Raw genomic sequence first — 25929 nt, forward strand, 5'->3', positions numbered from 1 at the left:
TTGTAGTTTTTTATGATTGATAGTAATGTCTTTATGTACTTTGACGAATAGTCCAGAGGCATAGCTGAAAAATTGTGCAAATTTATCTAAAAGCATTAAGTTTGGCACACATGTAGTTGAATGTATTCTGACACTTAGTGTAGATATGGAGTCATCTCAATTTCCACCCAGAATCAATTTATATACATATAATTTATGGCATGTTCAAAAATGTGTATTTTGGGTATTGAAGCCAAATGATCATGACCTGAGATTTGGAATTGAGATGCCTATGATAGATTCCAACTGGACCTCATTCACATTTTTGGCATGAAGTGCTTTCAATAGAAAACAAAAATTTGAAAATTTTAAAAATTAGAATTTAAAGAATGTCAGACTTGTTGCCTGAATTTAACACCTAGATTCTCAGCTTAAGACATTTATCAATTTTATCATTTATATTAGCCTAGTATATTCATGTTGTTTCTGAAGCTGTTGTTATTGTGTATTAAAAATCACTCTATGAATTCATTGGGTAGTTTTTTTTAGAGATTATATTTTCCTTTGCAGAAAACCTTTGCAGAATTCGTGAGGTGGTCTGAGGAAAACCCAGGTCCAGATGGGAGAATATCTGGTGCTGTGTGTGGACAGGACCCAGAGTAAGGCAACCTTCAGTTGTGTACTAAATACCTACACCCTTTACTTTTACATTCTGTGTGTAAATATATATTTATTTATCTGTTTAGGTCACACCAATTTATTTTCTTGGTTAACGGAATAAAAAAAAGAAATTAAAAAATGCTAGATTGGAAAAACAACATGAAAACAGAATCTCAGAGGAATGTTTTTACTTTAGTGCACACAGTATCAGGGAGTGAACAGGGTCAGGTGCAAGTTTTTACCCCAGCCTTCTGTTTTCATGATTTTTGTGTGCTAAAATTAAAGATAAAAATCTGTTAACCAAGAAGTTAAATTGGTGTGGCCTTATCTACATGTAGCTGTTATTAAGGTTTTTACACTTATGTGGAATGATTGATATAACTGGTGACTATCACCTTTTCAAGATGTCAACCCAAAAACCACTTACATCGGAAAGGACCCTTTCTCTTTTTGATAAGTGTGGTGTGTTTTTTAACATACTTGACATGTGGCTTGCCTCAAACATGTTACCTCCATTTAACATCATTATGAAGGACATTCCTAACTGAAGCTAGGTACTCATTTTCACCTGAGATAAGTGAGGAAATAGATGTAAAGTACCTTTCCAAGGGCACAACATTGGGACACGCTCAGAATTCAAACCCAGAAACTTTTTACATTTTAAGTCAACCACCCAAACCACAAGGCTACCTTGCCAGCTTTTAATCGTTTGATAATTTCATCATAGTAGTTAAGCAAAACTAACTAGTGGCTGTGTTCTTCGTCCTTAGGGCTTGTAAGAATCCAGCCTCAGTTAAACCACACAGATGGGCAGATGATATGACCAAATGGCCGGTAGGTATTTTCTCAATAACACTCATATGTTTTCTGTTATAAACTGCGATAGCTTGAAAGAGTTAAAATCACCAAGGGTACCACCGTTTGTCGGTGTAAAAGCCATTCAGGACTAGGGACAGCTGTGTCAGTGGGAATGCCTGTTGTCAGCACAAGGGACAGTGTCAGTGGTGTCTGATATATGTGAATGTGAATAAAACACAAGTAATTTTTTGTGTCAGTGTGAATGTCGTTCATCACCATCTGTGTCAATGTGAATGCCTTTCAGGACCAAGGGCAGTGTTAGTGCTGTCAGTGTGAATGTTTTTTATTATTAATCAATTCGTAAGAGCCTGATGTTGCCATCGATTTACGAAGAAAGGCGGCCCAATTGTTACTGTAGCAGCATCTCTTCACCCTAGGTCAGAAATGTCAATGCTCGAGACAAGTATTGACTTCACTGACCCATTAGGAGAAGCAGGGGTTTTCTTTTATTTTGTTAGAGTGCAAAATATATATCTTTGTCAGTGCGAATCTCACTCAGAACTAGGGACAGCTGTGTCAATGTGAATACCTTTCAGTACAAAGGCCAGTGTTAGTGGTGTCAGTGTGAATGTTAGAGTGCAAAATATATATCTTTGTGTGAATGTCACTCAGAGCTAGGGACAGCTGTGTCAATGTGAATGCTTTTCGGTACGAAGGTCAGTGTTAGTGCTGTCAGTGTGAATGTTACAGTGCAAAATACATATCTTTGTCAGTGTGAATCTCACTCAAAGCTAGGGACAGCTGTGTCAATGTGTATACCTTTCAGTACAAAGGCCAGTGTTAGTGGTGTCAGTGTGAATGTTAGAGTGCAAAATACATATCTTTGTCAGTGTGAATCTCACTCAAAGCTAGGGACAGCTGTGTCAATGTGTATACCTTTCAGTACAAAGGCCAGTGTTAGTGGTGTCAGTGTGAATGTTAGAGTGCAAAATATACATCTTCGTCAGTGTGAATGTCGCTCAGAGCTAGGGACAGCTGTGTCAATGTGAATGCCTTTCAGTACTAAGGTCAGTGTTAGTACTGTCAGTGTGAATGTTTTTTTTTTTAATCAATTCGTAAGAGCCTGATGTTGCCATCGATTTACGAAGAAAGGCGGCTCAATTGTTACTGTAGCAGCATCTCTTCACCCTAGGTCAGAAATGTCAATGCTCGAGACAAGTATTGACTTCACTGACCCATTAGGAGAAGCAGGGGTTTTCTTTTATTTTGTTAGAGTGCAAAATATATATCTTCGTCAGTGTGAATGTCACTCATAGCTAGGGACAGCTGTGTCAATGTGAATGCCTTTCAGTACCAAGGTCAGTGCTAGTGGTGTCAGTGTGAATGTTAGAGTGCAAAATATACATCTTCGTCAGTGTGAATGTCACTCAATGCTAGGGACAGCTGTGTCAATGTGAATGCCTTTCAGTACCAAGGTCACTTAGTGGTGTCAGTGTGAATGTTAGAGTGCAAAATATATATCTTCATAAGTGTGAATGTCCCTGAAAGCTACATGTAAGGACAGCTGTGTCAATGCGAATGCCTTTCAGTACAAAGGCCACTGTTAGTGGTGTCAGTGTGAATGTTAGAGTGTAAAATGTATAATAGCTGTGTCAGTGCCCATTATTGTTTCTGTGCCCTATGTAGGTGTGTAAGGAGCCTAGTTCAGGGGGCAGTCGGGCCCACATGATGTGCGAGGTGACGGCCCACCCCTGCTGCATAGGCATCACCGGCACCTGTGAGATCACCACCAGGGAATACTGCGAGTTCAAACATGGCTTCTTCCACCAGGAGGCCTCGCTCTGCTCACAGGTAACGGCGCGGTCACAGTCATCGCAGGCTCTTGTACGTTTTGATGCCGTAGGACTTTCTAATAGGCTCACGTTACAGTCGCATTCGTTGTAGGTTGTCGTACTATGCTGAGGATTTTCTAGCAGGCTAACGGTACAGTCGCATTCGTCGTAGTTTGTCGTACTGTGTTGATGGAGTAGGATTTTCTAGCAGGCTAACGGTACAGTCGCATTCGTCGTAGGTTGTCGTACTATTTTGATAGAGTAGGATTTTCTAGTAGGCTAATGGTACAGTCGCATTCGTCGTAGGTTGTCGCACTGTGTTGATGTAGTAGGATTTTCTAGCAGGCTATGAAGAATGTTGTGATCAAACTGATTGATATGATCATCTATATCAATCATAAAAGATCCTATCGGAGGTTCACTTATAATTGCTTTGCAATCTCACATCAGATATATAGAGAATACTACACGGTGTACTCTGTATCACTCTTAGTCCCAAAAGAGTGCACCATTGTTATTATTATGTCATACCCACCTGAGAAACTCACATTTCTATGCAAAATACGACATAGATTTGGTGCCCTCAATTGAAAAATTGTAAGAACATCACTTCCAACGTTCAAATTCTTAACAGCAGTGTATGCAAAGCGCCTTGGAATTATTTGATGGAAGCCCATGTGATACAAGTAAAAACGCATGTGATGCCGTAAAATACAGAACACCCGTACCATACATTATCACAGCCATGGTATGACATAAAGGGGTCTTCCACAGAATATAACGATCCCATAGCCCTGCCCACCTCTGTCAAAACATAGACATGGCAATAGAAACATAAAAATGAAAATATATGATGGACATGCAGGCACTCTGGTCGAATCGCTAATTGTCTTGCTATCATTGGTCGAACCGCTAATTGTAATGGACAGTTAGGGTCAGTCTATTGACTCTGTGTGGCTTTGCCAACTGACAAGTATAATGTCATTTGGTGGTATAATGTGGATTATATACCAAAGAAAGAAATGAACTGTATAAGCTTGTAGAAAACCTATTGCCCTACTTCACACATTTACATGTAAGTACTGTACAAAAATTCATATTCATAATGCGACTAGACAAACCTCCCATTGAAAAACACGTCTGTTCTTTTACATGTATATCTACTATAACCGAAAAGCGAGGAGAAGTAGAATTTATCTTATGATAGTCATATTCTTTTGTATCCGTTAACTGTACTTGTTGTTTTGTTGCGACCTGTACTTAGCCAAGTGTGGCAGAAATGTGCATTTAAGGTCTTCATTCATTATTATAACAGTATGTTTCCTGTGTTCTGTCCAGGTGTCGTGTATGGACAGGATCTGTGGTCTCCTCCCGTTCATGGACCCAGAGGTTCCTGACCAGTTCTACAGGCTGTGGACCTCACTCTTCCTACATGCTGGGTACGTCCTGAACTCTGATTCCCACCTCCCTCGTAACACCACCCCACAAACACTATTGCCATGTATTCCAAACTATAACAACAAGGGAATACCAGAAGGGGCATGGATGACCCACATTCCACCATTCCAAGACCTGAGGTCATGGGGGCTAACATCCAAACATACATGTACCAGAGATTACAAATGCCTGTGGACAAATTCCTATGCAATTTCTAGAATTCTTACAAACTGCACACAATACTATACCATTAGGCTCGAGACTACAAATGCCTGTGGTGAAATTCCTATGCAATTTCTAGAATTCTTGCAAACTGCACACAATACTATACTATTAGGCTTGCCCCTGAGGCGTCGCCAAAAATGTAGCAGGCAATGTCCAGACTGCACAGTCACCTGTCAGTCATGCTGGATCCAAAATACTGTAAATTTTATTTATTTTTGCGGGGATGAATTTTGCTGTAGAAGGAGAAACAAAGATTTTTGCTGTGTTTTACAATTGAAACAATTCTGTAGTTCAGTAATGATACTTTGGAAAGGCATATTGTAAGACCATAAGGAACTAGAGTTCCACGAACCCATACCATCAAAAGAGCTACATGTATCTACCACTAAAAAATCATGACAATACCATGTTCCAAACACAAGATATCAAAACCGTTACTTCCACTGCAGTACCTTAGAGAGTTGCTAGGGGGCTCAAAATCTAATCATTTTGAGGGTTCATGAAGGCCTACCCACATACCAAATATCAAGACAATCCACCCAGGCCTTCTCAAGTCATCGTGTTCACAGACACATGCTCGCCATCAAAACCGTTAGTTCCACTGCAGTACATGTACATGTACCTTAGAAAGTTGCTAGGCGGCCCAAAATCTAATCATTTCGAGGTTTCATCAAGACCTACCCACATACCAAATATCAAGACAAATTCCACCCAGGCATTCTCAAGTTATCATGTTCACAGACACACAGACACATGCTCGCCAAAATATAACTCTATTTGATCCCTTTAGGTTGGTCCACCTGCTGATGTCAGTGATCTTCCAGATGACAATCCTGCGGGACCTGGAGAAGCTGGCGGGGTGGGGCCGCATCGCCATCATCTACGTCCTGAGCGGCATCGCAGGAAACCTGGCCAGCGCTGTGTTCTTGCCATACCAGGCTGAGGTAAGGGATGAGGGACTGTTATTTGGACAGCCATAATTACCATGAAATTACCATGGCAGTGTGCACTAACCAAGCATTAGTGCTGCATATGTATTTCTGGCATTAATGCTACATTAGACAACAGTTTGGCAAGGGTAAAAGAAGAAGACCTTTATTGTACATTTTTACCCCACTGGACTAAGCACAGTTCACATGTTAACAATCATATACATATAAATGTGCGGCTAGTATAAAACTTTCGGCTTGCTCTCGCTTCTTGGTAATTGTATGAATGTAGGAGGCTGTTTGATAAGTTAGAGTCGGTTTATTGAAGGCTGTAAGGAATATGAATTTACCTTACTATTCAAGTACTAATGTGTTTGAAGTGGGGAATGAATAAACAGTTTTATCGTTCTCTACACTTCAAGGTCAAGGCACAAAGATACAATTAACAGAATTATCCAGCCATGATAAGCTGAATGAACTTGCATGTTTAATGCTTTCCTTTCCCTGCTTCAGGTTGGACCTGCAGGTGCCCACTTCGGCGCGATTGCGTGCCTGTTTGTAGAGGTGTTCCAGAGCTGGCAGATGCTGCAGGCACCCTGGAGGGCCATCCTGAAGCTGACCATCATCGTCCTGGTGCTCTTCCTTCTGGGCCTCCTGCCGTGGATCGACAACTTCGCACACATCACCGGCTTCATCTGCGGCATCTTACTCTCCTTCTCGTTTCTACCGTACATCACGTTCGGCGCGTTCGACAAGAACAGGAAGCGAATACAGATCATTGTGTCCTTCCTTCTGTTTGTGGCCTTCTTCTCGGGACTGGTCGTTCTTTTCTACGTCAGGCCGCTGACAGACTGTAAGGGTTGCGAGTACGTCAACTGTATCCCGTTCGACAAAACCTTCTGTAAATACCAAGGTCATGACCTCACCCCTAGAGACGAGACGACGTGAAGTCGTTCTAAAACCTTGTAGATATCACATTGATAGTAAAACTGATGAAACAGTAACAGTAGATAAGTATTGTAAAATGTAGTACTACAGATGGGTACTGATTATAAGAGGACCCTTTTTTTTCTTCTGAAAATGTATCTCTTAGCCAAACAAATGACAACTTGTTCATTCATCTTGCTTCTAAGGGAATGAATTGTTGAAGGTTACAAAATGCTGCCAACATTTCTTGTAATGTTAACCAGACGAAGTGTGAAGAATTATACAGGCAATACCTTTTATGATGCTGACTTGTTTTCAGGGCTGGAAAGTATTTGTAGGCTGGTATGAAGCCTAATACTGTATTGCAGTAACTGTTGCTATACCGTGTTACAGTATATTGTATGGTGCCATATTATGGTACGGATAACATTTTATATGCTTTATCATTCCAAGATTTTCTTAGCTATACACAGTGACGCCCTGCTGCCGTACTTATCCTGGTGCTGTCAAGCAGACATTTGTGCATGCGTGACAGATTTCTATTCAAAGTGGGTTTTCATGTGTTTTAACACTTGTTGGAACATGTATCACATGCCCAAACAACGCCTTAGTTTTAGACATCTACTCCAAACAGTACAATGAATATGTAACCAAACATACCTTATTTGTGCTTATTGAGAATAAGTACTAGGGGTGGGTACCGATACCGTGTACCGGTACAAAACCGGTATTTCTTAATGGACCGGTCCAAAAAAAAACGGTCCTTAAAAAATCAGTGGACCGGCCTATGGACCGATTAGAAAATTCATAGTACCAGGCTACCAGCAGGCGGCCACATAACTGGTCTAAGAAAATACAAACAGCAGATTTAACGAGTCATTTTCGAAGACGTTAGCTGTGAATCATATCTAGAAACACTTAAAGGATGAGTAAACAGACAGCGAGGAGAGTATACATGTACATATAGTTATAATTTTGAGACAAAGTGCAAACCTAAGAAATTATTTCGTTCCAGACATGACGTTTGGAGACTTTTACGTGTCTTGCTCTCCAAAATATGATGTACTGCGACGCTACTATAATCAGGTACAGGTCCGGACCTGAACCTGACCACCTGGACCTGGACCGGACCTGAATTTTATGTACCGGTACCCACCTCTAATAAGTATTATTACACTTGTGACCATAATTCAGCAAAGGGCTATTTCATTTAAAGCATTTGAGGGCTGTCAGGACAAAAATACTACCGTAACTTTCATTACATCCAAGTGTACTTTGTATTGAATAGCTATTTTGCCTATTTGTCAAAAGCCTCTTAAATACTAGGATAAGATACTGTTAAGAGAGTGCCATTACATGTATATGATGGTATATTTATTTCAGTGAGCTTCTGAACAGTCCATGGTCAGAGATAAGCTTTTAGGTATGGTTTGTCCTTACATCAGATAGAAATAGCTTTCAAAAGGCCAAATGCAGACATTTCTTGACAAGGTTTGCCAGCGGACTTGCCATACATGTTGTATCGCTCAACTAGCCCAGTAGTTGTCCATGCTTATAGATTATTAAGATTATGATTAATAGTTTTTAAAGAAATGTTATTTATGCTTTAGAAGTGTAGCAATGTTATGAATGAAGACTTTTCTTTCCTGTGAAATATGCATCTCTTATATTAATATTTACACACAGTATTAGCAGATATACTGTATGGTTTTCTGTTTAAAGTACTCAAAGTGAAATGTACACTCTCTGCTTGGTTTGAAAACAGCTGAAGCATTGCTTGACTCTTGTGATTTACAATTTTTGCATTGTTACTACGACGATCCCCCACACTTGCCTACACAAACCAGTGTTTTTGGAGAGTTAAGAAATGAAATGAAGTAAGCTTGTATTTACCATGTATTTAACTCTCCAATTGTTAATTTTAAGTCTACCTTCATGATAGTTCTAACAGTCCCAGAGACTGGGAATGAGAATGTACTATATGTATGAAAACAGCAACGTTGTAACCTGTGGTTATATACTATAATGTACACTTAACTGTCCATGTATAAGGCTCTTTCCAACTCAGGACATTGCTGTACCATACGGGATGTTGTATTTTTCTACTCGGAGCTGTGATCATCACTTAATAGATGCAACAGCTTAACCTTCTCCCTGATAAGGTAGCTTTATGGCACCAAATATGTATTGGTTACTGGTTAAGTTAGCTGGGAGAAGATCCTAAAGGGTTGCTCAAACAAAACTCCAACTCATGGCATCTTGGAACGTTCTGTCAACATTGCTGGATCAGGTAATCTACAAGTAGTCTTGTGACTGAAAACATGTGTCTTTGATAAACACTAAGGAAAAGAAATGCTGTTGATACATCTGCAGTTAGAACTTGAGAAAATTGTGTGAAGATTTGTAACAAAAGGAACTGAACAAATCTGCTTTAGTATGTTTCCTGGTTTCTCAAGATGTCTCATATTTTTGTATCATTTGATAGAGTTGAATGTTGCTTCAAGGTTTGTATGAGTAGTTTGGGGTAGGGTAAGTGGAGAAGACCCATCAAAACATGATTCGTTTTAATAAGCAAGCAGATCTTGGACCAGGATTACCTTGAAACGCTCATAAGATATCTAGAAAGAAATCTTGGAACCGTTTGTTTAAAGTAATCATGGATATAAAAGATTTTATTCTTTCAAAGAGTGTTACATTTCAAGACCACAGGATTGTTTTTTGTACAGTTCATACTATATGTTTGTCAGGACAAGAATAATAACTGTATGTCTCACATCCATTCTGTATGCTCACTTATTGTTATACTTAGAATATTCTACTAAGAACTATTTGGCCCCCAACAAACGTTAACCAAGATGGATATAACGTTAACAGTATGTGGAAAATGAATTTATGGACAAGAAATTCATTGGAGACAATTTATACAGAAACTGGAATAAATGTATTTCAGGAAATGTTCTCAGTTTACTCTCGTTGTTGTGAGTAACTATTGTTGTAGTGAGTGAATGGTGAAACTGGTCTCATCAAGAGACAAAAGTAAACTATTTTCGAATGTCAATATTTTGTTAAAAATTGCCTAAAAGTATATGATAGATACCTGCAGATTTTTGTAATCGTAAATTCTGATGAAGAGAGAAGACTGCTTCGTATTGTGAAATTTATTTAAGGAAAGGAAAAATACCAAGTTGGCCTGCCCTCCGACGTTTTCCAAATTTTGATACTAAACAACCATTTATTTAGATGCTTATCAATTGCAGATGGAAGTTAGAGACAGAATATGACATGGTGTAGAGATATTTATGCACTGTAGCTTCCCATATTTGTCCCAATGTGGCAACTAACATGCAATGCAGCGGATCCATTAACTTTCCTAATTAATTATGCAAATTAGATTCCAGTTTGCATACATAGCATACGATTATGTACATAATCACTTAAGTTACCTACACACAGAAAATCATGACAATCAGTCTACACCTTTAGTTATTCTCTTTCAAACTCTGAAACAAAAGTGGCCCCTGCAGTTCCAAAAAAGCCGCCAGGGCGCCCAAACCTACACGACTTACTTTACCTCCAAAGAGCTATCTACCACTCAAAACTCATAAACATAGCATGTCCTAAGCACGAGATATCAAAAGATTTCTGCCAATTAAACGGCTCTATATTGCAGTTATATTATATTTATAATTCTGTTATATTGCAGCCTCACGTAATCCACACACTTTACAGAATTTCAAAAGGAAAATTGGATCTATTGATTAACAGCCAGACAGAAACATAATTGTATTTGTTCAACGTCTTCTAGTTTTACAAAGGATACATGAAAGGATACCAGAAGCCCATGGTCATGTGGCATATGATACAGTATGTCTGCCTGTCGAAGCGCCACCTATATTCATCTACACATTGTTCCTTGTACGTTATTTGCTCACAGTTAACGTTAACAACCTTGGCTTTTACTCAACTGTTTATTGACTTATATCATAAACATCTGGATATCAGAGCGCAAAATGATCTGAGCAAGGACATACGCTTAAAATATAAGCTTTACTTAAAACACTGGGCTGCGTGCCTAAAAACTTCGTGTTGACTCAAATCACCTGTTTCAACAGAAAGGACGTCGAGCCTCAAAAGCACGTTCAATTCGTGTTAGGCCATGGGGCAAATGTTTTGAATTTGGAAAACAGACGTGCATACATATTCACGAAAACAGCACTGTACTGTGTGTGGAAATATGTATACATCATCTCACATTCCTGTACTAATATTGTCTCTTTGACCTTAAAAGCGTTTTTAAGAAGAGACATGAGACCGTCTGAAACTCGCGGCCACCAATGTGACATAAGGCACTGCAGTCGTTCAAAGGTGATTGGTTCACAGAAGCGCTTGTAGCGATCCATGTATGAAGTGCAGCAAAACCTTGACATTTCTTTTCCCTCCGAACTTTGGACCAAACATTCCTTTGGTGAGTTACAAGATGGAACGCAACTGCCTGGAAACGGAAGCTTTTGATACCAATATGATCTAGACCGAGTTTCTGTCACTTGGCACGTTAGAATATGGAAGCTGCACTCGGGTACAATCATTGTCTCCGTGTCTTCAAATCAAGCTCGTCTTAGCCGCCCCTAAATGGTCCCCATTACTGCACACTGGCTCTAATGAAGCAAACAGAACAACGGGTCCAACCCATCTTACATTTATCATTATTATGTTGCCAGTCTAAACGACCCCGTATCTACGATTGCCGCCAATAATGATAAAGCGTTCTTTCGCGAGGTTTGTACAGTCTAAGTCCACTGTGTACCTGTCACTAGTCATTACTAGACAGAGGATAAACATGAGTGAATTATCTACCGCTCACGACCACTCCAATCTAATATTTCAGCTGCCGGAAAGATAAAACCTGCCAAGCCAAAACATATACTCCCTTTGTTCACCGCTGACAATGTCAAGCGGTGCGTATCTAAACAAGGCAGGTATGCGACAGGTAGTGTTTCTGGGAAAGAAAAGACGAGGTGGTCCGGTGACATTTTCGCCGTGAGCGATAGCTCGCAAGGTACCCTGGCGCTATTGTGGACCTAGTTAGTAAGGTCCCCCTTAGCGGAGATAAATGTTTCTGCAGATCGGCAGCTGATTGGTTGTTGGTTGGGAACCGTGCTTTGTTGTGGGTGGCCAAGTGAACCGGGACTGGTGGATTGGAGGTTATACGGATCTTGAAGCGGACGAAGGAGAGAGTGACTTACGATCGGAATTTTGAGGCACCGGTGCGTGAAAGTAGCCGGGATACGGGCCTTGTCGTGCGACGACCCAGCCGGACGCTTGTATCTCGACAGTACGACCCCTGACAACGTTCGGGCGTATTCCCCGTGGTTTTACGGCACCTGCCACTGTTCAGTGCTGCTGTTGACACAACTAAATGCGTGCGTCCTTCTACACGGCCACACAATCGGCACCAGAAACCTAACCTAGCCGCGAGGTTATCGGAACACTGCGTGCTACGTGATTACTTCAACACCTCTCTAGAAGGACACACAATGAGGACTTCGTCTGCAGTCATCTGAAGGAACGGAAATTTCCAGCGGTTGTTTGTTCACATGTTTGTCTTGCACATCTTTAAGTCTTGGCAACAAGGTACTCACGTTTTCACGGTAGTCGTTCCGCGCATAGCAAGAACTTACCGGGTCTTATGATATCCTAGACGCCATGACAGGCCATTACACCACGACGTCGGTGTCCAGGTACCGTCCGGACACTGGACATCCAAACAAGTGACCGTTTCGAGTCAGGTACGTCTGAACAGTTCCAACTGAACGCTATAGTTGAGTGTAAACGATGCCGGGTCCGGGTATGACCATGACGAAGACTATAAAAATTCCACAGAGCAAGGTGACCTTCGCAGAGTACAGTCGGGAGTCGGAGGACCTAGTGAACCTGAGCTCGAAAAACGGCGCGGAGGGAAAAGTCACGGAAATGCTCCCCGGAAAAAGCAGCTTATCACGGATTATCCTACACGACAACGTCAGTCAGAAGAGGTTACTAGACATGAAACTGTCTGTGATTAACAACCAAGAGAGGCGGAACGACAGTCTGTTCAACCACTACAGAAAAACCTTCATCACAAGACTGGAGAGGAAGCAGAAGACTTGGGTCAAGGAAGACAATTACGTGAGGAAGAACTTGAGTTTTCCGGCTTTAGCTACGCCTCATATGGCTTGGGAAGGAGCGGGGACTCCCAGGAAGAAGCTCTTCGATTCTTCGTCGTACCCCTATGACGAACTGTCGGTGACGGTGCGGAGACTACACACCCAGCCGGCCCCGCATGTCCACTCAGACCGCGAGGAGCTACCCAGACTCGCCACGGTACCGATGCAAACCAAGCGGCACAGTTACGGCAACCGGCCGCCCAAATCGCACCGAGGCGACGACAGCCCCCGCGACGGCAAACAGATGCTCACCAAGCTACCCACGATAAAGTCCACGGAAACGTTACGGGGCGTAGCTATGCCCACGGGAGAGGGTTCAAAGACTTCTCACCACAACGGGTTTGTAGGCAAGAAACTAACAGACAAACCACCTTCCAAGAACGCCTTCCTTCAGGACGATAGGTTCGCCCGCCTAGCTGCCTTGTTACAACCAGTGAAAAACTTCCCGCGCTTGGCGGTGATCAGGGAATCTGAGAGAGGAGGGAAAAGTTCGTCTGCGGGTAGCACAGTGGACAATGATTACAGCTTAACGGGGAGTCAGAAAGTCTTACACCAAGCAGTCAAGCACTACTGAACGGTTCCAGCACCGTCCAACATGGGAGATACATGATACCGTACTGTTGACCGTTAGTTGTTTTCTAAACTTTCTGCTGTTGCTAAATTCGTCGCAAAGTGTAACGCTAGGACCTGATGTCAACATCACGTTTGGACGACGTTTTTAGGAACAAGGAAGGCTCATATTGAGTCAAGGAACGTTCTTTACAGTGATTGTTTAAAACATTATAGTACATCAGTTGTTTTTATATTGCACAAAACGGGCGTTGAATTTTTCATGTTTGGGTCTTTCGGGATAACGTTGAATTCCGAAAAACTAGTCCAAAATCGACTCGATGCCGTTTGTCTATGAACTACCAGATCCTAAGATATTAACTTACATGATGCAGAAATTAAGTCAGCCCTATTTCATGCGTAATGTCAGACTGATATTCAAAGTGTAGACGCACAATTTCGGGTCTTACACCAGTGTTGTTAGGCCACCATTACTTTAGCTCACATATTATATGATGTGAACTATAACATGAATATCACAGGTAGAATATTGTATCTATCTTCGCAACTTGAATTACATTACTACAGCTGACACCAAAGAAATCTACCATGTATGCTGCTACTTAATGTGATTCTAATTGTACATGAATTATGAATTGTACATAGTCTCAACCGATTGTTGAAACGTACCAATACCTGGCATACGCATGGTAGTTGGTACTCCATGTAAAATATTGTTTCATTGTTTGTTTGATACAAAACTTCTCACGAACTTTTTCCAAAGACGTTTATTTATGCACAAACATTAAAAGCTGATAAACTATGATATTTTTGCATGTTTTTTTTAAAATCTATCTATGTAAATAGCGGTTATGAAAATATATGATGTAACATAGAAGATATACATGATAACGAATGACTTTGAACTTAGTATTTATTTTAGTTGTATGTCTGTTTTGCCCGTGCACGGTAGCGAAAAACGTCGCCATTGTTTCTGCATCTCAACGCGTAGTTTCCCCTTTCATAGCTAACAAAGGCAAGTAAAACCTATCCATGGTGAAGTTTACGACTTCAACAAAGAACCACCGAGGCGGCGAAATCTTGGGTTTCTTTCTCTTTTGTTTGGAGAGAAGGGAGAACAAAGATATGACTCCCGTGTCACAGGTTAGAGAGACGGAGCGAGCAAAGTTCACGTCGTTAGGGGGCGACAAAAGACGGGTAGATACTCTCCCCCACGCGCTGTTATTTAAGCAAATAAACAGGGAGAACAAAAATCATCTCTCAGATTCTATTGCACAGTGGACGGGACGCAGGGAAAACTTGTTACGAAAATAGACTATTAGAGCGGAGCAATAGATACACGTTTTTGTAGAGGAACAAAGAAACGGTAAAAAGTTGTGATATCAGTCAGAATACCGTTCCATGTCTACTTTGGACAATTATGACCTTGACTTAAAACGGGGAACAATTTATACCGGGAAATATAGCAACTAAACGGAGTTTCAAAAGCGACGACGCCTGCATTTGGGGCAACTAGCCAAACTTTATTTATTTATTTATTAATCTTTAGGGTGGTCCCTTCAGTTAACAAAGTAACTGATTACCAAGGGAGCCCTTACTTGCGAGTCAAAGTTTGTTATGTATGCCGGCCAAGAGGAATTGAAAGCAAGAAAGATGAGTGTATGATGATAGTTAACCACTTGAACAAGATTTACAACTTAAAAAGACGAACAATAAAAACAACTCATTTCCTGTCATTATATATACCTAACGTTGGCGCTCTTACGTTAATTGTAAGATAATGGATCAAGCGGTTGTTTATGTTTTAAGTTTATGGTAGCCAATAACCATTTTCTCGTTTTTGGTCATTTTTGATAATTTGAGTTTGCAAATGTGTTATTCCTTTACCACGATTTACTTCCATACTCATTTTCCAGTATCTACGTTCTTACTCCACTAAAAATCATTTTTATGTGGTACTCTTTCTTTTTTCCCTTTTTTGGATACACTCGACACATAACAATTCACTGGTTACGTATCTCACCAAAAAATTATGTAAAAGTTAAAGCAACTAGAAAGGCAAACTTTTCGAGAAAATGCAGGATATTTCCCTCCCTAACGTTGCAAGGTATAGGAAGGGAAATATAACAAGAACCAACCAGACCATTACTACAAAATCACCCTGTTTGTAACATGGTGCCACCTGTTAAAACAACTCCCCCGGGAGGGATTAATGTAAACGTGTTCCGTTCATGTTGTATTGCCGCCGTTAACAATGGTTGGCTTTGTACGCCCTCTTCACTCGCCAAATAAATCACGAATACATTAGGTCATAAAGTCATCACGGGTACAAACACTTCAGATAAGCCACCAAATCTATTGGCTAATGTAGCTAAATACGCGTCTAAGCTACATACAGACTCTAAGGAATTACGCACTATATTTGCGCTGTGCAGAGTAATTTGAAGTTAGAATACAGGACGTGTCGAACTAGTAAAAAACTAGCAAATTTTCTTGTACTATTCAAGTTTGAGAAAGTAGAGATCTGATTTATTTTTCTCTCGTTGAAATGGAAAATTGAATGCTAAGAATACGGAATTAGAATCGGACAAGAGCAAAGGTACGATTGTTAAACGGGTTGGTTACCTTTTAGTCTATTAAGCTACCGAGCGGTGGATCAACCGATAAGTTTGTGGTCGTTACCAAACAGAAAGGTCTTTCTTCAGATCTGGATGTTTTCAGAGATGTTTATTTGCGTTGGTAGCGGCAAGAATGACTTGATTTTTCTGTAATGTACGGGTAGGAAGTAATCTACTTGCAAGGATTAACACCAAGGAATACATATTGCTTTCCTTTGGCAAAAAAATACGGGGTTGTATCGTACGCGCCACGATTACTGTTATATTTTGAACTGTTAAAGAAAAAACACATGTATCATGTCTTTTTTCATTCTAATTGTGAAAATCTAGATACCAATTCCAGAGAAGTTACTTATCATGATTTAGTTTTATGTCTTTTGGAAAGAACTAGTGCGCCAAGGCCCCCTACACTGCCCTTTCCCCACATGCTGGAACCAAGCCCCCGCATGCCGCACTTGTTGCAAAGAGTGAGCATTTGCATATCAATAACAGGTGGTTGCGTCTGACAGGTGCCTAAAGAACAGGTGGCCTGCATTTCACAAGTCAGTCGCTAGGCCGCCCGGGGCTATAGCAACACACTGACAACCCTGCACAACGGGTGTTACTGAGAAGGACGCTGATATGCCCCGTCTTTAGAAAAGACAACGCCGTTTATCATCGTCAGATCGCACTGATAAACAGACTCGTGCCGACGCTGCTTTAATCGGGGACGGTGCAAACCAGCTTTCTCTTCTCCAAGCTTAAGATGTCGCAAGCTAAAGGTGGTGTCGGGAAGCCGGCCCCTGCAGCGGCGGGCCCAAGTACCAACCCCGCCCGGGTAGCATCCGGCCGTACTCCGATAAACACCAACGCAAAGCACCCTGAACAGTGGACTCTGCTAAACGACTGGAACATGGAGAAAAGAGAACAGTATGAGGTAAGATATGCATATCGTGAGCATAACAAAAGTTTAGTCCATTGTAGTTTTAGCTACTGCTAAGATACAGCTTTTTTATAGCTTGTTTTCATAGTTTCAACCAAGCAAAAAAACATACAGTATACAAGATAGACAGATAGACCACTGACAGACAAGTCCTATAGTCGTCCAAGTGTTTTACATGGCTATTATTCATATGTACTTTCAAGACTTTGCAAATACAATTGTATCCGTAGAATAGAAGAATTGATTTTGTTTTATGAAGGATGATACACAGTTCCGTAAAGGAAACTTCTCTTAATCATCAATCAATAGTATGAATGTTGCATATTCTTTTACAAACAAATATATCATTGTAGGCAATGTATAGATACGGATTGATGGTGAACGATTCCATATAAGAACGCTGTGTGTTTAAACAAAGGTGAATAGTAAAATGTGTTGATAGTCTGTACAATAGAAGAAATGATTGATGAACGCACCATTTCACATGAAGGGTGCTTGTGTGCACTCTCAAAATGCCGGGACACAATTTACCAAACTGTTCACTACCCGTTTGCCCTTCCTTTTAATAATAACACCTTTGTGTGGCGAAGGCTTTGGAACAGGACTTGGCTTTCTGTCTGACGATTCAAGAAAAAGCACGCTTCAAAAATAAACGCAGAGTCAATATTTGAACAAACTGTGGAATGGGGATTCAATGTATCAGTGTAAACATAGACGCTCCATTTTTGGCAGCCGTCTATGCTTACATGGCGACGGCCGCCTTTGTTTCTTTTGTTTATGTTGGACAGGTAAAGTTACTAATTATGGAGATGTGAAAGCCATACACTGCTCGGCGCATGGACTGGGTTGGAAACCATGATTAATTGGAGGTTATTCGATTTAAATTGTCGGAATAGTGGTTATCCCTTGCTCTATTGCTCTCCTTTGCTCGTGTAATCTTAACGATTTAAAGGATATTTACTAACATGTGCGATTAGCGATGCCCATTTTACAAAAGAAAACAAACAAACAATACATTCCTATCACCCATTCCTTAAGTATGTCAAAGAGATGGGTTACCAGCTCAGCTTCTCAAATCGGCCGTGATACTGTATATAGATATTTGCTGAAGACTCATGGTGAGTTTGATTGTGTTCCAGTACTGGTTCTTGGACGTTCAGACTCAGATAACCAACATGGCGACCAAGTTGGTAAGACGGCATTTTTCTAACTGTGTGTGTGTGTGTGTGTGTGTGTGCGCGCGTGTGTGTGTGTTTGTCTTTGCGCACGTGTGTGTATGTGTGTGCATGTGTGTGTATGCGCGCTTGTGTGTGTGTGTGCGTGCGCGCGTGTGTGTGCATGTGTGCGTGTGTATGTTTGTGTGTGCATGTGTGTGTATGTGCGCGCGCGCGTGTGTGTGTGTGACGTTGTGTGTGTGTGTGTTAATATGTGTGCATGTGTGTCTGTGTGTGTGTGTGTATGTGTGCGCATGTGTATAAGTATCAAAGAAAGGCGCTGAGCCACTACATTTTCTCTTCATTTCCGTGCTTAAAACATACTGACTGAACCGCCTCAAAACAAAGTCGACATACAACGACATTATGATAACACTATCGTATCGAAAATGACTGCAACTTTTTGAGAAGGAAATATTCAACTGGAAGCCTAACAAAGCCACTGCGAAACTTTAAGCATCTTTTCCCCGCTTGTAGGACCAGTCCATGTGGGAACATCCCCACCCCGAGTCCCCGTACTACGGCTTCCCCCCGCGGGACGAGCTGGAACTGCAGAACCAGTGGTTGCGTCATGTCATGGAAGACAAGATGGCGACCGTCCCGAACACCATGGCTTATGGGATAGCTAGGAAGATCAACTACTGAAGACCACCTTTTAACAACACGATGCAGAAAACTGGCTCACGAATAAGAACAATTGCTTGATATTTCGTTTTGAAATGATAGATGGAACAGAATATCACTGATATCATTACCAAGTAGTCAACGAAAACGTCTACCAAGAAACACTGAAGAAATATTATCATAACAATAGTTCGCTGTATTCAAACACTAATACACAATTTCAATATCACCAGAAATATATTTTTTCTAGCCAGTAACAACATTGTGAAAGTACACTGTAGTCACGAAAGTGTCGCGTGTTCGTGGATAGGTTGTTTCAGTTCAGTGATCATTCTTTTGCTGTGCGAATAAAAGTTGCCGTATTGCTGCTACTAGAACACACGCGTTGTTGCATTCATTGATATTTTGCGTCATGAATTCAAAATTGACTGAAACGTCAGCAGACTAATCGAAACTGGCCATGGCTGCACGTCATCATAATAATTTTGATTTACTTGTGTTATTCCTCTCAATTGCAGAGCACTGAGTCTTACATATTTACATATGTTATTAGTTGAACGTAACGTAACCCAACATTCACTTATAAGAGTAACATCCACACATATGATGTATTAAAGATGTGTAACGTTAGTTAGTGGAGTGGTATTGCTAAAAAAATCCTGACGTGGTGCCAGTTTGATATTCATATTCACATGAGCGTTATGAATATTAATATCCACACACGCGAAGTCATCCAACGTGCCCGGCCCTGGATTGGTCTACCTTACGACCTTTAGAAAATTAAAAAGTAGCAGAGCGAAAAAAAACATAGATTGGAATATTGCTTTTGAGAAAATTAAGTCTGGAACAGACGGTATGGTTAATTAAAAGATGCTAGCCTTTCAAATGGCGCATTTTTTTCTGCACGACTTGCCAGAATATGATTTTACAGAATACAGTATATTCAATTCAATTCAATTCAATTTAAATCAATCTTATTGAACAAACTAGCACACATACTGAGTCTGAATTGTAATGTTCTGAAAAATCTCGGTAAGCACTTCAGCTGAGCTAATGCATTTATCAAACGTTTACAAATAACGTTAACGTTACATCTAGAAAATACATACATATCAAAATGAAAATGACAAGTTTTGCTCTCTAGAATCTATGATAGACACCATTAGAATATAGTCACATTCAGTAACAACTTCGTCACATTATCAATTCAATACGCAAGAAGAGACGCATGTGTCTTCATATTTTCTGGTCATTCTTCATCACATGTGAGTTCTACAGTACTGTATGCAGCGACGTATTGGAAAAAGAAAGAAGGAGAACGCAAAAATTACTATGAAAACAAGACCATAGCATATCCAGGTCAAAAGATACAAAAGACGGAAGTTCTGCTGCAGTACCAAGGTCACAAAGCAGGGGGTCCAAAATTGGCCTTTGTCTCCTCAACACCTACCCACAACAAATATCATCATAATCCATCAAGAGTTTTTTTTAGTTATGATGACTACAAAAATTCGGAAACACAGACATACACACAGACAGACACGCAGACACACACATAGACACGCCAAAAGCAATATCTCCATTTTTCATGGAGATAAAAATGAAGTCTGTCGCCGACAGGATGTGTTACGAAACATTTTACCACGTGACCAGCTGTCATGACGTCATTGCAGACAAATTAGTGTCTTTTCTGTGTAGTCGGTCTTCAGCAGGGGTCGCGGCGGCCAACATCTTAAGAACGCTCCGAATTTCTTCTTAAGGTAAGCTTTCCTAGAAACAAGGGGTTACATAATTTCTTATTCAGCCATGGTGAATAAATTATGTGGGCTACAGTGATGTTAAGCTCTGAATTCAGTTTTGAGCCTTCTTAGATTCAGTTGAGACAAATTGTGAGTTGAATCAACAAGGCATAACCGCACCCCTCTAGAGTACAGAATCTATCAATGTTTACCTCTAGTACGGTAAAAGAATAGGAACACTTCATCGTTTGAATTGTACCATGTATGTTGATGATAGACATATTCTATTTTGTTAAATAGAAAGTAGATTCCCTCACTTAAGATATAAGTGCAGCACTGAAAATTTAGATTCCTCGTTCGTTTTTTTAACAGGAAATCCTACCTTTTTATCATTACCAAGGAGGGAGAAGAAGCCGAAACTATATGGTAGACATCGATACTTGTGTATGTTTGTAAACATAACTTTGTGACCTGTACGCAGCTCAATTGGGCCAACAAATTACAATCAACGTCTTCTTACATTTATACAACTCTTCTCATTGATTTTATATCGATGTCGACCCAAGGAAAAGGATGGCGTATGTCTATGTCGTTTGAAATTATGACATCAAATATTAGCCGTTAACAGCGGATCGATTTCTGTAAAAAAAAACAAAACAGCACGGTTCTTTCTTGTACAGGCTGCGAAGAAGTGTTTTACCTTGTCCCTCAAAAATAACCCATTCATTTATTCATAAACAGGCCTTAATTGACACAACAAAAGCACAGTGACTTTCGTAAGGTCTACTACAGACATACATACAAACGAATAAAAGCATACAAATGAGTTTGATTACACACAATCATATGGGATAGAGCAACCTATCGAAATATCACATGTCATATACTTATACATTGCTTGTTCTAATGTCCAAACATTCTTTGATGTATATACCTATCTGTACACAGTAAGGATTATCACCTCCTAGTATGTAATTGAATCTATCGACAGAACGGAGCGCATTGAATTCTTTTGAACAAGCGGATATAAAGGTGAATAGCTTTGAGCGTTTATCCTCATATCTTGAACAATTCATGATAAAGTGACTTTCATCTTCAATTTCATTTGGGCAGAATGGACAAAACCTTTGATCACGGGGAATTTTACGATACCTTCCAGCTTCAATGTTCAATTTATGGCTACATATTCTACCTACCTACCAATCTAGTCCCTTGACCTCTGGGTCGTTGGGGGGGGGGGGGGGGGGCAAGGTAGCAGTGAAGATGGAGATCTACCCCCAGGCTCGTCTGTTTCTTGCGGCAGTCAGCCTTTCAGTCAGGCTAAGGGACGTCCACTCTAACTATTCATATCTAACAGTAGACAATATTGGAACCAGAGATCGTGAAAACATGATTATGTAGCAGCGATGAAACGTTCTCACTACATTATCAAATACTGTATCCTAAGGACGGGTAGACAATTTGGATTTCTGTTTTTGATTGCGACATTTCAGGTGTGACGACACAGGGGTGGGTACCTGTCTCTCCCTGGCCCAGGTGTGTCGTACGCTTCATCTTGTGATTTTCTTAAAGGTATGTGGGTGTTTTTACCTTTTTTCTTCTCTCAAAAATACTTGAATGCTCTTTCTCTAGAAATGTCAGGCACCCCAAGAAACTGTTGTTCATCTCTCTGTGTTATCTCCTATAGTTTATCTAATGCACTATTATACACGTATAAAGATTGAAAGAACGGCAACGGGCAATTCCACAGGCAGAACACTCTAGAAAAAAATCTGTTTTGGAATAAATATTACGATGCTGACATGAATATGCATCTAAAATGTACGTGCATGAAACGAACAGATGAATGAATAATGCAATTTTCTGGTGTTTTTTTTTTCAAGTACATTAAGGTATTGCCTAAGGGTGGCTGAGGAGGTTTGGAATGTTATTGAAAAAAAAAAACACCTTTATTAACCTTCCTCAACCTGAATTTTCTTTAGGTAGTACCTTATAGCAAGGTGACAATTTACGCAAATTAGTATGACGTCATGATGACGTCATCAAGAGTTATAAGGCCACGCCCATTTTTAGAATAAAGGCTCTCCTTGGCTTGTACTTCGATTAATTTTATCAATAATACAAGAGGTTTATTATGCTTGTGCTTCATTTTTCATTTGAAAAAAAAAACACTTTTATTTTGAATGTGTAGATTCTTAGTAATTGTTTTCTGTTTTATTGTTAGGAGGTCACACCAAGGGTTCTTGTGAAGAAACCAGGAGATGCCCTGTGACGGGAGTTAGGGTGAGGTGGTGGCACGTATAGATAACCCACATCTTCACAAGCCTTGAAAGATCGAACGTCTTGTCCGGACAGTCTGTTCGGTGGTCAGACATTCTAGTATTGGTATACATTAGCTGGTATTCATAACTGGTATTGATAACAAAGCCATCGGTGCATGTTGCTACCACAAACCACTTCTATTAACGACTAGATTTGTCCTGGACAAAAAATGCTCAGCTGTTATACGAAACTTTCCCTTTAAAAGTCTGACGGACCTATCTTTTCAGGAACCTTTATTTGTAAGAAAAGCTCACTGTGATCCGGAAATTTTAAAATGATATGGTGGAAGAAGAATTGATAAATGCAATGTAATTGCACTTAGTTGCGGCGTTGTATTAAACCGATATAATCAAAATGCAATGTTGCCACATTCACACCACCATGCGACACTCATAGAGATCTGCAGACCTCTGGTATTTCACAGCATGCTTGTCGTTCTGGTTTTGTTCCTTGTCCCTTTAAGCGCGGCAGACCAAGCCCTACAAGTTACAAAACTGCAGCTTCTAGGATGTGACGTATCGTTTGATAACTTCTTTCTGCCAGGAAGTCGAAGTGCACGGGAAATAACCTGTGACAACAGAGGCTTAACAAATGTGCCTGAAAACATTCCCACGTCACTATTTCAATTTAAGCTTCCTAACAACGCTATAACTGCCTTTCCGTGTGTGGGCATGGTCAGTCTGTACATGCTGAGTCTACGCAACAACAGTATCAGTTACGTGCCTTGGACATGTCTGAGAAACATGCCATCGTTATCCCGTTTAGATTTGTCATACAACCAAATCTTCTGTCTCAACCTTTTTCCTGTTAAGCCTTTCCTGGTCCGTCTTAGAGTGTTGAACGTTTCCTACAACAATCTGAAGGTCATTCCTCTGTGTGATCTAGGGATTGATGTAAGGTCATCAAAAGAGTCACGTGTACCCTATGCGGTGGCTATAGGGGGTAACCCTTTCCACTGTAATTGTAAGATGGCCTGGCTCGCTGATACGGCCATAACAGCGGAGATATGCCGGAGGGCACCGTCCGTTTGGTGTGTGAATTTCTTTGAGGCCAATTCATTCGCACGCGCGATGTTCGCAGACCAGTCCTTGTTCCGCTGCAAAACACCACCCGAGCTGGAGGGTGCAGAGCTCTATAGACTGAATATATCCGCGTGTTATACATGGAATAAGACAAAGCAAGCATACAGGCCACTGTACGAACCGGGACCCTGTCCTCTAGACTATCCCTGTCAAAAAACAGACCCTGACTATGTTCGGTCTAACGTCACAGAGGCACTGGACATGTCAGAAATGACAGAGGCACCGGACACGTCAGAATTGACAGAGGCACTGGACATGACAGAAGTGACACAGGTACTAGATATGACAGAAGTGACACAGGTACTGGACATGCCAGAAATGACAGAGGCACTGGACATGTCAGAAATGACAGAGGCACTGAACATGGCAGAAATGACACAGGCACTGAACATGGCAGAAGTAACACAGACACCGGACATGTCAGAAGTGACACAGGCACTGCACATGTCAGAAAAGACACAGGCACCGGACATGTCAGAAGTGACACAGGCACCGGACATGTCAGAAGTGACACAGGCACCGGACATGTCAGAAGTGACACAGGCACCGGACATGTCAGAAGTAACACAGGCACTGGACATGACAGAAATGACAAATGCACTGGACATGTCAGAAATGACACAGACACTTGACATGTCAGAAAAGACACAGGCACTGGACATGTCAGAAGTGACACAGGCACTGGACATGTCAGAAGTGACAGAGGCACTGGACATGTCAGAGATGACACAGGCACTGGACATGTCAGAAGTGACACAGGCACTGGACATGTCAGAGATGACACAGGCACTGGACATGACAGAAAAGACACAGACACCGGACATGACAGAAAAGACACAGGCACTGAACATGTCAGAAGTGACACAGGCACTGGACATGTCAGAGATGACACAGGCACTGGACATGTCAGAAGTGACACAGCCACTGGACATGTCAGAGATGACACATGCACTGAATATGACACAGATGATACAGACCTTGAACATGACTGAAACACGACACACCCTACGACCAACCATGACAGAATTGATCCAGAGTTTGACCATGTCAGAAACGACACGACGTCAGACCCTGGACATGACGAAAATGACAAAAACTCCAGAAATGACAGAAACGACTATAACTCCTGACATGACATGTGCAGAGACGCCCCTGACCCAGCCCACGACCCATGACAAGCCATCTGCACAGTCCGATGCTATAGAATCTGGCTGGGTGATGACTATCGTAGTTGTTGCAATGATTGTTGTCGTCTGTGGTGTAGTATTTGCCGTGTATTGGGTGATGTTTAGGAAGCGACCTGGCAAAAAGACCTTTCTGGGCCACCTGAGCAATATGGCTGCGGGCCAGACTGTTAAGATCAGCCAGCAAGCCCAGCTTAGTAATCAGAATACAAACTCTGCAGCTGACATGTACGAAACTATACCTGACACTAACGACGGAGACTCGGCTTATGCCAAGTCGCCATATGTTTTCGATATCCCTCAGTATCATCTTAGCGATATTGAAATGAGTGAAATATTGAAAATCAAAGGTACAAAAGTTGTAACCGGTCAAAACATACCGGAAGATCAGCATATCTACGACAATAGATCTGTTTCTATTGCCGGTGACATTGATGAGATGGAACCATACGCCACATCTTACATGACAGATATCTTTCCTTCAGGAAACTATATCTAATAGTTCAGGAGGAGATTCTCAGAACAGGCCTAGAAATTGACAAACGTAGCCCACCCTTTATATATTTAGTCCACTATCATAGAATCATAGCTTGATGTCCCTTGATCATTTTAAGGTATGTTGTTCTATGGTCCAGGTGGGACATCATGGTTCTAAGGCTTTTAA

General features: G+C 41.0%; 3 protein-coding genes across 3 annotated transcripts in view; all 3 read left to right on the forward strand.

Moving 5' to 3' along the window:
- Window positions 1-9745, forward strand: part of LOC136440438 (inactive rhomboid protein 1-like) — a 59220-nt gene extending 49475 nt beyond the window's left edge. Inside the window, exons 13-18 of the mRNA XM_066436485.1 lie at window positions 550-638; window positions 1410-1473; window positions 3124-3288; window positions 4608-4708; window positions 5722-5875; window positions 6374-9745. Of these exons, the coding sequence (XP_066292582.1) occupies window positions 550-638; window positions 1410-1473; window positions 3124-3288; window positions 4608-4708; window positions 5722-5875; window positions 6374-6808 (1008 nt within the window). The 3' untranslated portion in view covers window positions 6809-9745. The remainder of the gene's footprint in view (window positions 1-549; window positions 639-1409; window positions 1474-3123; window positions 3289-4607; window positions 4709-5721; window positions 5876-6373) is intronic.
- Window positions 9746-11811: 2066 nt separating this feature from the next.
- LOC136440823 (uncharacterized) lies at window positions 11812-14365 on the forward strand. The gene has a single exon (XM_066436947.1). It carries the CDS (start codon window positions 12620-12622, stop codon window positions 13562-13564), a length of 945 nt encoding a protein of 314 aa, XP_066293044.1. The 5' UTR covers window positions 11812-12619; the 3' UTR covers window positions 13565-14365.
- Window positions 14366-16734: 2369 nt separating this feature from the next.
- On the forward strand, window positions 16735-19111 carry LOC136440710 (uncharacterized). Its single transcript, XM_066436808.1, has 3 exons — window positions 16735-17094; window positions 18240-18290; window positions 18792-19111. The coding sequence occupies exons 1-3, from the start codon at window positions 16924-16926 to the stop codon at window positions 18957-18959; spliced, it is 390 nt and encodes a 129-aa protein (XP_066292905.1). The 5' UTR covers window positions 16735-16923; the 3' UTR covers window positions 18960-19111.
- The last annotated feature ends 6818 nt before the right edge of the window (window positions 19112-25929 follow it).

Source organism: Branchiostoma lanceolatum, chromosome 8 (genome assembly GCF_035083965.1).
Source record: "Branchiostoma lanceolatum isolate klBraLanc5 chromosome 8, klBraLanc5.hap2, whole genome shotgun sequence".
NCBI lineage: Eukaryota > Metazoa > Chordata > Leptocardii > Amphioxiformes > Branchiostomatidae > Branchiostoma > Branchiostoma lanceolatum.